The 14,170-nt window shown below is 52.4% G+C and overlaps 1 protein-coding gene across 3 annotated transcripts in view; it reads right to left on the reverse strand.

Annotated features, from left to right (window-relative positions):
* The window catches only part of Degs2 (delta 4-desaturase, sphingolipid 2), a 54,774-nt gene that overhangs the window by 11,574 nt on the left and 29,030 nt on the right, over positions 1–14,170 (reverse strand). The window contains exon 1 of one of the 3 annotated variants that reach the window (XM_090344825.1): positions 3,784–3,865. The exons of 1 other annotated variant lie outside the window; for it this stretch is intronic. In XM_090344825.1, the coding sequence (XP_090200951.1) occupies positions 3,784–3,865 (82 nt within the window). Of the gene's footprint in view, positions 1–3,237; positions 3,283–3,783; positions 3,866–14,170 lie in introns of those variants that run through there. One more of the 3 variants, XM_090344827.1, reaches the window with a different exon arrangement.

The following is a 14,170-nucleotide window of genomic DNA, read 5'->3' on the forward strand; positions in this document are numbered from 1 at the left end:
CTGAGGATCCTGCCCAGGCTGGAAAATCTGGAGACCCTTATTTGCAATTAAGCACCAAAAAAGCCAGAAGTGAAGCTATAGTACAAGTGGCAGAGCACTAACCATTCCTGCCCTGAGTTCAAATCCCAGAACTGGCACATATACAAAAAAAAAAAAATTCTAGCAGAGGAGTGCTTCTAGATGCCAGGGTGTGGGAAGCAGCTGGGATGTCCACCAAGTGGGGTGAAGAAGACAGGAAAAGGGGGCGGGGGCTTGGAGGGCTTAGGGGGCCAGAGCAGAGATCAGATTTTAGTGGAGGAGTCTTCGGAGGCTGTGTCAGAGGAGGGGAGAATCAGGACGGGGGAGCCGGGAGCTGCTCAGGGCCCTGTCCTGCCCATGTGGGTGGGGCTGCCCCAGCACATGGCCCTCCTCTTTTCTAGGCAGGGGCTCCTCTTGCCCTCACATAGGCCACCTCTGCTGCCCATCACAACGGCAGCCCAGAAACCACTAAACCGCTGGTCCCTGGGGTAGGCATGAAGCAGACATACTCCTCTCTACTTTCCATGACCAGAATGCCGCCCAGGCCTGGGCACCTCGGTGGCTGGATGAAAGTCTACAAATTCCCCTCATAGCTCAGGCCAGTTCTGCTCCGGAATTTTTCTGGGCCACCGAGAGAACAGTCACAGCCATTCCTTTCTGAGGCAGAAATCCAACCATGACAGAGGGCTGCTTCTGGTGTTCTTGGTTTGATTTGAATTGTCTTTAACCACGTTTGTCCTGCTTTCACAAACATCACAAAAGTATTTCTTTTCTCAGTATGGCAATTCTGCAAAAGACTAAACATAGAGCTCCCCTATGACCGGCAATCCCACTCCTTGGCATTTACCCAAACGTCCAGAAACAAGGACATACTAAAGCCACTAGCACAACAGCATAACGATGTCCACTGCAGCATTACTCACCATAGCAAAGATATGGAACCAACCCAGATGCCCCTCAGTAGATGATTGGAACAAGAAGACGTGGTATTTATACACAATGGAATTCTGTGCAGCCATCGGAAAGAACGACATCGCCCCATTCGTAAGGAAATTGAAAGACTTGGAAAAATCATATTAAGTGAAATAAGCCAGACCCAAAGGAGCATAGGCTCAATGGCTTAGCTCATTTGTAGTAATTAGTACACATCTAGGACTCTCTAGCAGAGGACTACAATAGCTCAAAACCTAGGTACATAAGGTCATATGTGAAGAGACTAAATGAAAGGATCTCTAGGCTATGGAAACAAGAGCTTTGGATCGTGTGATTGTTGTTCTTAATGTACTATGTTAGGTCTCTTCTCTTTTTTTGCCCTTTGGTGAATCTCATATTGTTACTGTATCTGACTTTGTTACCTGATATATTGTATATACATGTTTGTTTGTTTATTTGAAATAGGAAAGGGAAGAGGGGAAAACAAGATGACTGGAAGGGGGTAAGGGGAGGGAAATAGGGAAAAAAACATGAGAAGGAGTATCAATGTATGAGAAGTAATGCACCTACTACCTGGTGAATATAACTGTGACTTCTCTATATGTTACCCCGACAATAAAAAAATAAGATAAAATAATTTTTTTTAAATATTTGCTTTCAAAGTAGTACACCAAGCCCGTCGCCTTGCCTGCCTGGCTCCACACGCCTGGTTCCATCCAGACCCACCCAGTGATCAGCCCAGACCTGGGAGACCATGGCTCTTGGTGGTTTCCCTGGCACCCAGTTTTCTCGGATGCTGTGCCCTGGAGAACGCCTCCCTGGCCCAGGAAGGAGCTACAAATGGACTTTGGCCCCATTCATGGAACACCCGTAACCAGCCTCTCCTGCAGGGGCTCACTGGGCCTGGACTCCGAGATTAGGATGTTAACCAAGCACCCATTGGTCCTAGAAGCCAGTACAAGCTGCATCAGCTAGCTGGGTGGGGCCCAAGAAGGTGTGGGCACCAAGAGGCCTTCTGCTGTGTGAATCTGAGCAAGTTACTTCTCCTCTCCTATCCCCACTCTACCTCTTCTGAAAAGACATAGTGCAGTGGAGCAGAGCACCTCTCCTAGGGCTGGGAGCAGCAGAGAAGGAAGACAGCCCTGTCTTGAGATGTTCATAGCACCGCTGTTGCCAGTGTGTGTGGTCCCCGGCGAGGTGCTTCTGTCACAGATTACCAGCCAGCACCACAGGAGATACCATTACTAATCCTTTACCTTGCTAAGCTTTGGCTTCCGTATGTGTGCACTGACTCACCCATCGCTTACAAATGACTGTGGGAGTTCTGGCTAGATCAGACCCACAGTCTCAAGACCTCTGCCCCAGAGACCAAAGCACGGCCATTAGAGCCTGGGAATGGACACTCCCAGAGCAACCCTCGCCAGGGGAGCCCAGAGCCGGGCTGGTGGCTCAGGGAGTAAGGCAAGGGCCTGGCACATGCCAAGTGCACCTCAGACAGAACAGGGCACTGTGGATAGGAACAGCCTGGCCCCTGGGGGCCTGGGGGTGGGGAGACGCCTCCCTCTCCGATGAATCCTCTGAGCTCTTCTAGAGCCAGGATGGTCATAGGAGCAGTGGCTTCCCCTTTGAAAGAGTTGCTTCTGTGGGCCTGGAAACAGACACCTGTAATCTCAGCACCAGGGGACTGAGGAAAGAAGCCCGGAGCCAGCCTGGACCCCTCCGGGTTTCCAGTACAGAAAAGAGCTGGGCATGGTGGCTCACGCCTGTCACCCTGGCTGTTCAGGAGACTGAGCTCTGAGGATTGGGGTCCAAGCTGGCCAGAAAAGTCCCCTAACCACGCAAATACCAGAAGTAACACTGTCACTCAAGTGGTAGAGCACTACCCTTGAGCACAGGGGTTCAAGAACAGCGCCCTAGGCCTTGAGTTCAAGTCCCACGACTGAAAAGGGAACGAAAAAGAAGAAGAAAAACCTAGGTCCTTAGGCGTGTTCTAGTGTCCGTGGGACCTCCCCGCCTCCGCCCATTCTCCCTTGCCGGGCACCGCAGGGCAGCATCCTGGCCCTCGGGCCTGCCTGGAGCCCGGTGATCAGGCACTGATCAGGAGAGGAGGCCTGGACTCGCCCAGCTTTCTCCACCTGGGGCCAGGTGTCTGGAGAAGAGCCGGGACTGCACAGCCCCTGCCCCAGCCTCAACCCTGCCCCGCGGTGGGGGAGACAGGGGCCGACCAGGCCCCCCCAGGGCCCACGTTCACGGACGGGAGTCCTGCTCCTACCCTGAGCCCCTCACCACGGTGGGACGCTCAGCCAGGTGCCTCCCGGGTGTCAAGACCATGCTAGGGACAGCTCGGGGGGCGGGTGAGGAGAAGACCCCCACCACGAAAGACCGAAGGAGAAGGCCGACCGAGTCCGTGGCATGGGAAGCGGGCAGGCCAACGTGGAGACGCGGGGGCCACGACGGCCGCGGGAGGGGCCGAAAACCCCGCGGATTAAAATGGCAGCCGTCACAGACGGCGCAGGGAACCTGCGGGAGGAGGGGCGGGCGGCGCAGGTGGCCGCGCAGGTGGCCGCGCAGGTGGCCGCGCGCCCGGCGCCGCCGCCGTCGGTGGACCCGGGCTGCGTGGCGCGCTGGGGCGGGCGTCGCCCCCTCCCCGAAGCCGACACCCCGCGCAGCCGCCCGCGCCGGGCCCGCCGGGCTCCCGCGGTCCAGGCCGGGACCCGCCAGACGCGCAGCCTCCCCGGAGGGAGCACGGGGCGGCGGGCAGGGGGCGCGGGGATGCCCGGCTCCGGACGGGCCCCGGCGGCGCCCACCCCGGCCGGGCCCGCGGCCGCTCACCCAGCATCTCCTTGCGCCGCTGCGTGTGCGGCTGGTCGGTGTAGACCCACTCGAAGTCGCTGCGCCCCGCGCAGTTCCCCATGGTGCGGACGCCGCGGCCAGGAACGAGCGGCCCGCGGCCCGCCGGGGTGGCTCGGGGCTGGGCGGGGCGCGCGGGCGGGGCCGGGGCGGAGCCGCCTCCCTCGGCCGGCCCAGGCGCTGCCCACCCGGCCCCCCGGCCCGCGGCGCCGCGGCGGCCCCGACAGCCACACCTGCCCGGGCGCGCACACCGGCCCGGCCCCGCTCCCCGGCCGGGGCGGCGCCCGGGAGGGAATCGCGTCCTCCCCGTCCTCCCCGTCCTCCCCGTCCTCCCCTCGGCGCAGGTGAGTCAGGACGGCCGCCAACGCGGAGCGCACGTCCCGCGCGCGGCCAGGGGACCCAGCAGACGCCGGATCCTCGAGGGATAAGTGGAGGCTGAAAGGGGAAGGGGCTGGTGGAGCACTCCAGGTCCTCCCGACGCTGAGCCTGCGGCATTAAAAGTAAAGCCTGCTAAAACATGGAGGAGAGCAAGAAAACACAGAGGAGGGGGCCGGGGGGGAGGGGGCGCAGGGAACCGCAGCTGTGATGACAGCCAGGATAGCTCGCCAGGATAGGGATCATGGGGCCTGACCTCTAGCTGTCACCAACCTGTCCTTCTACCCAGGACAGAGGTCCAGAAGCCATCCCTGCCCTTCACCTGCACTGCACCTGTCTTGAGGAAACCGGCCCAGTGCTCGCCTTTCACAGACGAGGAAACTGAGACTAGAACGGAGGCGAGCTGGGTTTTCAATCCAGTGAGCGTGCCAGCGGACTCCAGTTCCTGACCAGTGTCCTTGTCCCAGCCCACAGGTCCCTGAGGTCAGCTGGGCCACGGAAACGCAGTCACCGTGAGGAGCCCGCCTGCGCCCAGCCCAGGCCTCAGAGGAAAGAAAAGCTGGTTTCCTTTGGAATCTGCAACAGAGAAACGCTGGCCGGGCGCTGCAAGCCTGCCGCTGTGAGGCTGAGAACTTGGGGACCCGCTGCAGGAAAGCTGTCCAGACCCTCCTCTCAGCCCACAGCTGGGTCCGGTCCCACCTGCCTGTGATGCTGATTAGCAGTCGGGGGCCACTTGGGTCCCACCCAAGTGGGGCCTGAGAAGTGATGTTTTTTTTCAGTTGCGAGGCTTGAACTCAAGACCTGGGCTCTGTCCTAAGCCTCTTTGTGCTCAAGGCTAGTGCTCTACCACTTGAGCCACATTGCCACTTCTGGTTTTTGAGTGATCGATTAGAAATGAGTCGTAGGGGGGCTGGGAGTGTGGCTGAAGTGGTACTGTGGCTCACGTGGTAGATCCCTAGCCTTGAGAAGGCCCAAGGTCAATGCCCAGAACGTGAGTGTATGCCCTAAGACTTGAAAAAAGTAAATTAATAAATTTTTAAAAGATTTAAAGGCCAGACACCGGTGGCTCACACCTGTAATCCTAGCTACTCAGGATGCTGAGCTCTGAGGATCGAGGTTCAAGGCCAGTCCAGTCAAAATAGTCTATGAGACATCTCTAATTAACCACCAGAAAACAAGAAGTGGCGCTGTGGCTGTAAGTTGTAGAGCACCACCTTTGAGCTGAAGAGCTCAGGGACAGCCATCAGGCCCAGAGTCAAAGCCCCATGACTGACCAAAACAATAATAATAATGATAATGTGTGTTGAACCTGGCGCCAGCGGCTCATGCCTATAAGCCTAGCTACTCCGGAGGCTAAGAGCTGAGACTCAAGGCTAAAAGGCAGCCTGGGCAGGAAAATCCCTGAGACTCTTATTTCCAATTAACTACCGAGAGAGACAGAGACAGAGACAGAGACAGAGACAAATGGGGGGTATGGTTCAAGTGGTAGAGCACTGGCCAAAGCTCCGGGACAGTGCCCAGGCCCTGAATTCAAGCCCAGAACTCACTCAGACAAACAAGGCAAGAAAGGAAAGGAGGGAGGGAAGATAAAAGAGAGAGGAGGCCAGGAGTTTGGCCTAGTGGTAGAGTACTCGCCTAGCGTGCATGAAGACCCAGATTTGATTCCTCGGTACCACATACTCAGATAAAGCTGGAAGGGGTGCTATGGCTCAAGTGGTAGACCTCTAACCTTGAGAAAGCCCAAGGACAGTGCTCAGGCCCTGAGTTCAAGCCCAGGACTGGAGAGAGAGAGAGAGAGAGAGAGAGAGAGAGAGAGAGAGAGAGAGAGAGAGAGAGAGAGAGAGAGAGAGAGAGAGAGAAGGGAAAAGGGCCAGTGAGGAAGAGACTCAGGACTACTGGGTGAGGCAGAGAAGAGAAGAAACTATAACCTAGAACTGCCTTTTTCTTCATGTAAGAACCATACTGTCCTCTTTGTAACCATAATATATAATTATGGCTTTGCCCTTCTGAAATAAATTAGCCAGGACATGTCTGTGTATAACCATGCATTGCTTAAGCTTGGGGACCAGGTCTGAGGAATACACACCCCCACAGTGACCCACACATCACACTGTCATGTAGTGTCCATGTAGTCAGCCTCCCAATGCAACAAGAGCTGCCTGGAGTAGGTCCCACAGGAGGGCAGGCCAGGACGTAGCTGGTCCTGTTCCACAGAAAATTCTGCTACAAGATTCATGAGCAGAGCCTGTGATCAGGCACCGGGAGCTCATGTCTGTTACCCTTGCTAGCCAGGAGGCTGCGAGCTGACGCTCTCCATTCAAAGCCAGCCTAGGCAGAAAAGTTCCCATGAGACTCGTTCTCCCGTGAACTACTCAGAAAAAGCAGGAAGTGGCACTGTGGCTGAAGTTGTAGAGTGCCAGCCTTGGGCACAGTGAGGCTCAGGGACAGAGCCCAGGCAGTATGTTCAAGCCCCAGGACTGGCCAAAATTTAAAAAAATAAGGGCCAAGAGTGTGGCCTAGTGGTAGAATACTCGCCTAGCATGCACAAAGGTTTGATTCCTTGGTACCACATACATGGAAAAAGCTGGAAGTGGTGCTGTAGCTCAGGTGGTAGAGCTCTAGCCTTGAGAAAGCCCAAGGACAGTGCTCAGGCCCTGATTCAAGCCCCAGGACTGACAAAAAAGTTAATGGGCCAGGTGAGATGGCTCACATCTGTAATCCTAGCTACTCAGGAGGCTGAGATCTTAGGATCACGGTTCAAAGCCAGGCTGGGCACTAAAGTCCAGGAGACTCTTATCTCCAAATAACCACTAGAAAACTGAAAGTGGCACTGTGGCCCAAGGGGTAGGGTGATAGCCTTGAGCTGAAGAGCTCAGGGACAAAGCCCAGGCCCAGAGTTCAAGCCCCATGACTAATAATAATAGTAATAATACATTTATGATGACCAAAGTTTAGCAACAGGTAGGCAGGCATACTGTACACTTTTCTACACTAGCTGCAAAGTAGGTTGGTATGGGGCAGAGCCACCAATACTGAGTTTTATTGTGACATAATGAGACTTTGTCATAATTACACATAGTGTCACTTAGTGACAGGAATTTCTGAGCTTTGTCATCTTCCTGGGGGAGCTCAGTGACAGATGCAGGCTGCCTGGGAGTAAAACATCTGAATGTGGTGCAAGACTGTGTTTCCCACAGGTCAGCCCCACCTCCCCCGAGCCACTCTCAATGCCTGAGACAATTCTGGCCAAGGAGTTGCTCTTACTAATGGTGTTCTGGTAAGAGAAGAGTGACTCAGGCAAGCAGTAAAGGTGGGATCTTCACAACAGAAGAGACCCAAGTGTCCACACTGTTGTTTTTCAGCAACATCCATCTCATGGCCCAGGTTTGTCACATGGCAAGAAATGGACATGGCTGCCCAAAGTCAAGAGCAGCAGAGGCAGAGTAGCCTAACCAGGAAGAGCCAAAGCCTGGGGCCAGTGCCATGTCCACCAGCAAGCACAGATTGACAGCTGTTTTTGTCTCTGCATGATTGGCAACAAAAATGGAGGAAATGTCAATTGGGGATGTGGAAGGACCCGGCCTGGACAACGGACAGCACAGAGAAATCCTGCCTCAATTAATACACAAAATAATACACAACAAAATGGATACCAGGAAAGTAGAAAGGCTCTATTGGGACAGGTAGGTACCAGCAGAAAAAAAGAGACTGAACAGGCGGAAGGGGGCAGTGACAGGGTGAAGTGTTTATTTGCATGCATGGAAATAGAACAATGAAACCTGTTATGCCTGGTCCAGGGAATGGCGAAGCATCTAGGGGCTGAGTTCAGCGGGATAGCATGTACGCATGTATGGAAATGTCACAATGAAATACCTCCTTACACAACTAGTGTATGTAATACAAAAATAATCTTACCATAAACAAAACAAAACCCAGCCAGCCAGGTGTGGGAATCCATGCCCATACTTCCCTGTCTTGGAGTTCAACCCCTGCTGTGCAAAGTAAGGAATCCAGAGCCACGCCCAGCACTTCCCCTCCCGCCCCTCTCAGTGCTAATGTCTGTGAGGTCTGGTCACGTAGTGTCCCGAAAGTACATACCTCAGGATGGCCCTTCCACCCTGTCCTCGACGCAATGTCGGTGCTCGACTCTCCCTGTGTACTCTTCCCCGCTGTGGCCTCCAGCCCCTGAGAACCGTGGACCACTACCTTGGCACCCACTCTCTCTCCTGACCATTTGGTCCAGCTGCAGCACCACAGAGACTCAGCTGGGTGAGGCAGCAGAGCCTCCTTCCCCGTCTGCTCCTGTTGCTCAGAATTCAACGTCACAGGGCCATCTTGTGGGCCCAGAGACACATTTTGAAGCTCAGCGTTCTGGGAGGCATTACCCAGTGGAAATACCTTCCAAGCTAGAGCTAGTCCACAGACAGAGGATGCTGGCAGGGATTAGGAGGAGACAGGTAGACTCAAGTCGCTCAGCAGCCCCCTCACAACTTAGATGTGGCCTGGGTGTCTATTCTGGGTTAAAAATGATTTCAGGTTCAGAATGTAGTCAACAATCACACATCCCTAGAGGGTCCCCAAAACCCTGAGTGTGTGTTTGCCTTCTCCCCACTCTGCCCTCACCTATTCCTGAGGTGTGGCCACGCCCCAAGCCCACAATCCCAGCACACCACATCACCGACGTCACCGGCAGCCCTCTGCCTGATGGACTGGTGGTGTTCCCCTCACAGCTGGCAGCCTGGGGGGGGTTCACCTTCCCATGGGGACAGCTGGAGATGGCACAGCACCTCTCAGTGGTGACAGGAGTGAGGAGTTATGGATGCCAAACCTGTCAAAGGGCACAGAGATTCATCACTCAAGTTTGAGTCTGATCAGCAGAAACACACTCAGAGCCTGAACTACCCTGACAAAGGTCTTTCTATCATCGGGGTGTGTCCCCACTGTAGCTCTGTGTGTGTGTGTGTGTGTGTGTGTGTGTGTGTGTGTGTGTAAGTTTTATATGTGTGTGTCTGCCTTTGTCTAAACATACCTTTGTGTGTGTCATTTTCCTGGAAGCTGGGAAGATGGCTCTCCAGCGGGAGACACAGATTACTTGTGGGACGGGATTTTCACTTTAAAACATCTGCCCTGTTTAGGTTTTAGACGTGTGAATCACTGAACGTATACAAATTATCTAATGATTATTATGTTTTAATTCGTGGATTTCTCTCACCCAGCTTCCTGGGGCCTGCCCTCTTCCACCAGTCCTGCTGCCAGTGGCCTTAGGGGGACGACGAAGCCTGGAGATTTCTACCTGGGGCTTCGGAGCAGAACAAGGGACGTCCTCGCCCTGGAAGATTGTCAAGGGGCATCTTCTGTGTCTGGCTTCCTGGGACCACACCTCAGACCTCAGCACTTAGGGGGATGACGAAGCCTGGAGATTTCTACCTGGGGCTTCGGAGCAGAACAAGGGACGTCCTCGCCCTGGAAGATTGTCAAGGGGCATCTTCTGTGTCTGGCTTCCTGGGACCACACCTCAGACCTCAGCACTCACTGGGGGAAGGTTCAGCTATGGAGGCAGACGGGGACCAGGCGTGTGTCCTGCACAGGAAGCAGAGGGACAGGGTGTGCTGCGAGGTGCACAGCCACGGGTCTAAGCTGCCCTCGGGTCTTTATGACCTGTTTTCAGGTCTTTCTGAATAAGAAAGCTAAATGACAGCGACCAAAGCTGGCAAGGTCAGCACATCTGTTTCCTGATTTGCATCTTCCAGAGTCTCTTCATAGTGGAAGAGACTCAGATCTCACCGTAGCAGAGAAACATCTGACACGACTCGCTGTTGATTAATGTCCTGTCAGGGGTCAGACCATGGAAGTAAGTATGATTAATAATGCAACACCCAATAAAAATAACAATGTTGAGTAAGAGAAATTAGGTCATCAAGAATACATAGCACTTGATTCATGATTTAGAGAAAGCAGGACACTGGACTCTTGTGCCTATTATCCTACCTATTCAGGATCCTGGCTGAGATTTGGGGATTGTAGTTCAAAGCCAGGCCAGGCAGGAAAGTCCCTGAGACTATTTTTTCCACTAAACTACCAAAAAATATGGAAGTAGACCTGTGGTTCAAGTCATGAGTGCTGGCCTTGAGCAAAAGAAGCTCAGGGGCAGCACCCAGGCCCTGAGTTCATGCCCTAACTCTGGCACATGCACACATACAAGAACAGAGCAGCAAAAACCAATGTTGAGTAAAAGGAAGCACATACACAATCCTAGTACTTAGTGTTGCAACCTGCCGTAAGGACCGGGAGTAAGGCTGGGACAGCAACCAGATTGTGAAACTAATTCGGGGAATCAGGGGGCCTGTGCTTCTCAGTAGCAACAGAGGCCCCACGACCCCATTAATAGAGTCTTTATTGATTTGGGGACAGGAGTGCACATGCTGAAATCAAGGCCACAATCTTTTTGAAGATACAGACACAGCATGTAAAACAATCGCAGGATGAAGGACTTTCTTATCTTAGGAAGCAGAGGAAAGCAGCAAAAAACCAAATTTGTATAAGCCTCTAACTCCAAGGTTTAGAAATGTTTGAGCTCTGATTAACTCACACTTAAGATAGAATCTTGGGTCTCTAATGGTAGGAAGGGCAGATCTTTCAGATGGGGCCACTCTCAGCTTTCTGAGAGTCAGAATGGCATTCCATTAGACCTCAGAGCTCAGCATTCACAGATGGCCACCACTCAGGAGGCTGAGATCTGAAGATTTTGGTTTGAAAGCAGCCTGAGCAGGAAAGTTCATGAGACTCTTATCTCTTATTAATCACCAAAAAGCCAGAAGTGGAGGTCAGCTCAAGTTGTAGAGCTCCAGCCGTGAGCAAAAAGGCTAAGGGACAGAATCCATGGAACTCAGGGGCCCTGAGTTCAAGTCCCAGTACCACTGCAAAATAATAATAATAATAGTCTAGGAGTTTGTTCTAGTGGTAGAGTGCTTGCCTAGCATGCACGAAGACCTGGGTTTGATTCCTTGGTACCACATACATAGGAAAAAGCTAGAAGTGGTGCTGTGGCTCAAGTGGTAGAGCTCTAGCCTTGAGAAAGTCCAAGGACAGGGGCTGGGGTGGGGGGAGGGAAATGGGGACCAAGACATGAAAAAGGGTATCAATGTATGTGAAGTAATGCACCGTCTATCTGGTGAATATAATGTAACCTTCTATTAATTACAATAAAAAATATGAAAAAAAAGAAAGCCCAAGGACAGTACTCAGGCCCTGAGTTCAAGGCCCACAACTGGCATCATCATCATCATCATCATTTATACAAAGTAGAAAAAAAGAAATACTCATTTATGGTAGAGTTGTTGTTAGGAGGACTTCTGAGGGTTGGCGATCTCTGAAACTTGTCTGAGTTATAGCTGCAGTCTATCTCAAGGAAATTCAACCAGTCATTCACTTAGTCTAACAATTCACATTAAATAAAAACACCAATATGCTACTATGATAGTAACATACCATGAGTACGTAACATAGGTCCCTATGTTTTCCATGCAGGTACGCTGGACTTTCCTAATGCTGTGTCCTGCATGCTGAGCCCAGGGCTCTGTCTGCCAGTCATCCATGGACTTCATCGTGTCCCCAGTTTACAACTGTGGAAATGGCTCGGTGCAACCTCGTTTTGTGTAACTCCAAAGCTCTTCCCAGAAAGCTCTGTGGATGTCCGAGCTCTGACCACAAAGCCCACGTTCAAGGAGGAGGCAGAGATGGAAGAAACCTGAGCTGCCTGCTGTGGAACCATACCAGCTACAGCTACTGTGCCCAGGCTGGAGGAGCACTTGAGGAGCTGATGCACTCCACAGGAGAATCGTGCTGAGCTGAGCTGGAGAGGATGGGTGAGGTCCAGACCAGTCCACAATGGAGAAAGGGTGGCGTCCCAGGAGGAAGAAACAGCTGTAATGGCAGGAGGGAGAAACCATTTAGGTGTTGAACAGATAAGAGTGTCTGGTTGGAGAGGAGCCCAGGAGACTCAGCCGAAGGACATGGTTCTCTCAGCTTCAGGCTGGCACCAGGCAAGGCTGGGTTCTTCCTGGAACTCTGAGATTCGAGATCGGAAGAAGGCTGAAGGCTGCGAGTTTGACCTAGTGGTAGAGTGCTTGCCCAGCATGCACGAAGACCCAGGTTCAATTCCTCGGTACCACATACATAGAAAAAAGCTGGAAGTGGTGCTGAGGCTCAAGTGTAGAGCTCTATCCTTGAGAAATCCCAAGGACAGTGCTCAGGCCCTGAGCTCAAGCCCAGGACTGGCAAAAAAAAAAAAAAAGAGGGCTGAGAAACATCCAGAATGTATTAATAAGGTAATTGCGCTGGACGCGGTGGCTCACACCTGCAATCCTAGCTACTCAGGAGGCTGAAATCTGAGTATGGAGGTTCAAAGCCAGCCCAGGCACTCAAGAACATAAAACTCTTATCTCCAATTAACCATTAGAAAACGGGAAGTGGGGCTGTGACTCAAAAGGTAGGGTGGTAGCCTTGGGCTGAAGAGCTCAAGGACAAGGCCCAGGCCCAGAGTTCAAGCCCCATGATCCCCTCCCCGACACACACTCATACAAAAAGTAATAGCAAACATAATTTGCCTTTTGAGCAAGTGTCAGGTCATGAAAATTTCACACAGGTGCTGAAGAAAGGGGAGGAACTAACAATACAGATCTGATGTCCCTCAACTACAGCCTCCTGAGTCCTCAAATCCAGAATGTCACAGTCCCAGAAACCCTTTCCCAGGTGGCCCCACCAAGACACAAGCCATTGTGATTACTGTAGACACTGAAAACTTCCTTTGGAAGAAAGGGAAAGACTAGATCTAAGTAACTCACCTTGCTTTCACAGCCATCCTGGATGCTAGCCAGGTGATGGGGGCTCTCCACCCAAATTCCAAGGCCTAGAGGTGAGACAAGCCATCCTTTGAATTGCAGATAAACCATGTAGTTTAGACTCACTGAAAACATGTAAAAGGATTTTTGTTGTTCAGTCTCAGGGAGGCCCTGCTCCTGGTGCCTCTCATTCACGTTGGGCCTTTGTCACTACCCAAATACGTGGCCTCTGTCTTTAAAAGCTCTGTTCTAGGCTGCTGGTTTTTGAGACAGGAATCTATTATACAGCCATGCAGCCTTTTAATAAAGACTCCTGATTGGATCGTCCAAAACATGGCTTCTCTGTTTTCCCACTATACAAATCAGTGGTCCCAGTGAGATCTCAGTGCCATGGAGGGTGTCTGGGTTACTTGAAGCCAATGGCAGATGGCTTTGGCAAGCTGGTTGCCAAGGAACAGAAACTTCACAGAGAAGGTGTTCCCCTGAGATGTTCCAGGACCCTGTGGCCTTTTTGCCACTCTATCAGCTGGATCATGGACACCAGACATGCCACTAAATATTTCTGGAGTCACTCAGAAATCTTCCAGAAGTCTCTGTTTCTCTGTCCTTTTGTCTGTAAGTTTTTATGGATTCTGGGGATCGATCCATCCGGAAGTTGAAGAGGTACGAGGAGCAGATGTGCTCAAGACCTACCTTTCTTCCTCCCACACTGATGAGGTAAGGAGGTTCTGGTTCGCTAAGTGGAAAAGGCCCACTTGGCAGACTCACACTAAGGAGGGTTCTGCAGTGCCCGTCTGTGGATCAAGGCCCACCCCGCTTACTCGCACACAGAAGAGGGGTTCTGGTTAGGACTCAGCTGGGGGCATATTAGGCCCCAACTCAACCTTCGGTTTTGTCTGTCTTGATTTTTGTGTTTTTGGGTTCTTTTGCCAGTTGTGGGGCTTGAACTCAGGGCCTAAGTACTGTCCTTGGGCTTTCTCAAGACAAGAGCTCTACTACTTGAGCCATAACACCACTTCTGGCTTTCACTATGTATGTTGGTTTTGTGCATGCTAGGCCAAACTCCTGGCCCTGGTTTTTTGGTTTTGTCTTATGTTTTCTTGTGTCTCTATGGAGGAAATCTTAGCCTTGTAGTCCCCTCAGTGCAGCAGCAG

The sequence above is a fragment of the Megascapheus bottae genome, chromosome 14, assembly GCF_031878675.1.
Source record: "Megascapheus bottae isolate mThoBot1 chromosome 14, mThoBot2.hap1, whole genome shotgun sequence".
Classification (NCBI taxonomy): Eukaryota; Metazoa; Chordata; class Mammalia; order Rodentia; family Geomyidae; genus Megascapheus; species Megascapheus bottae.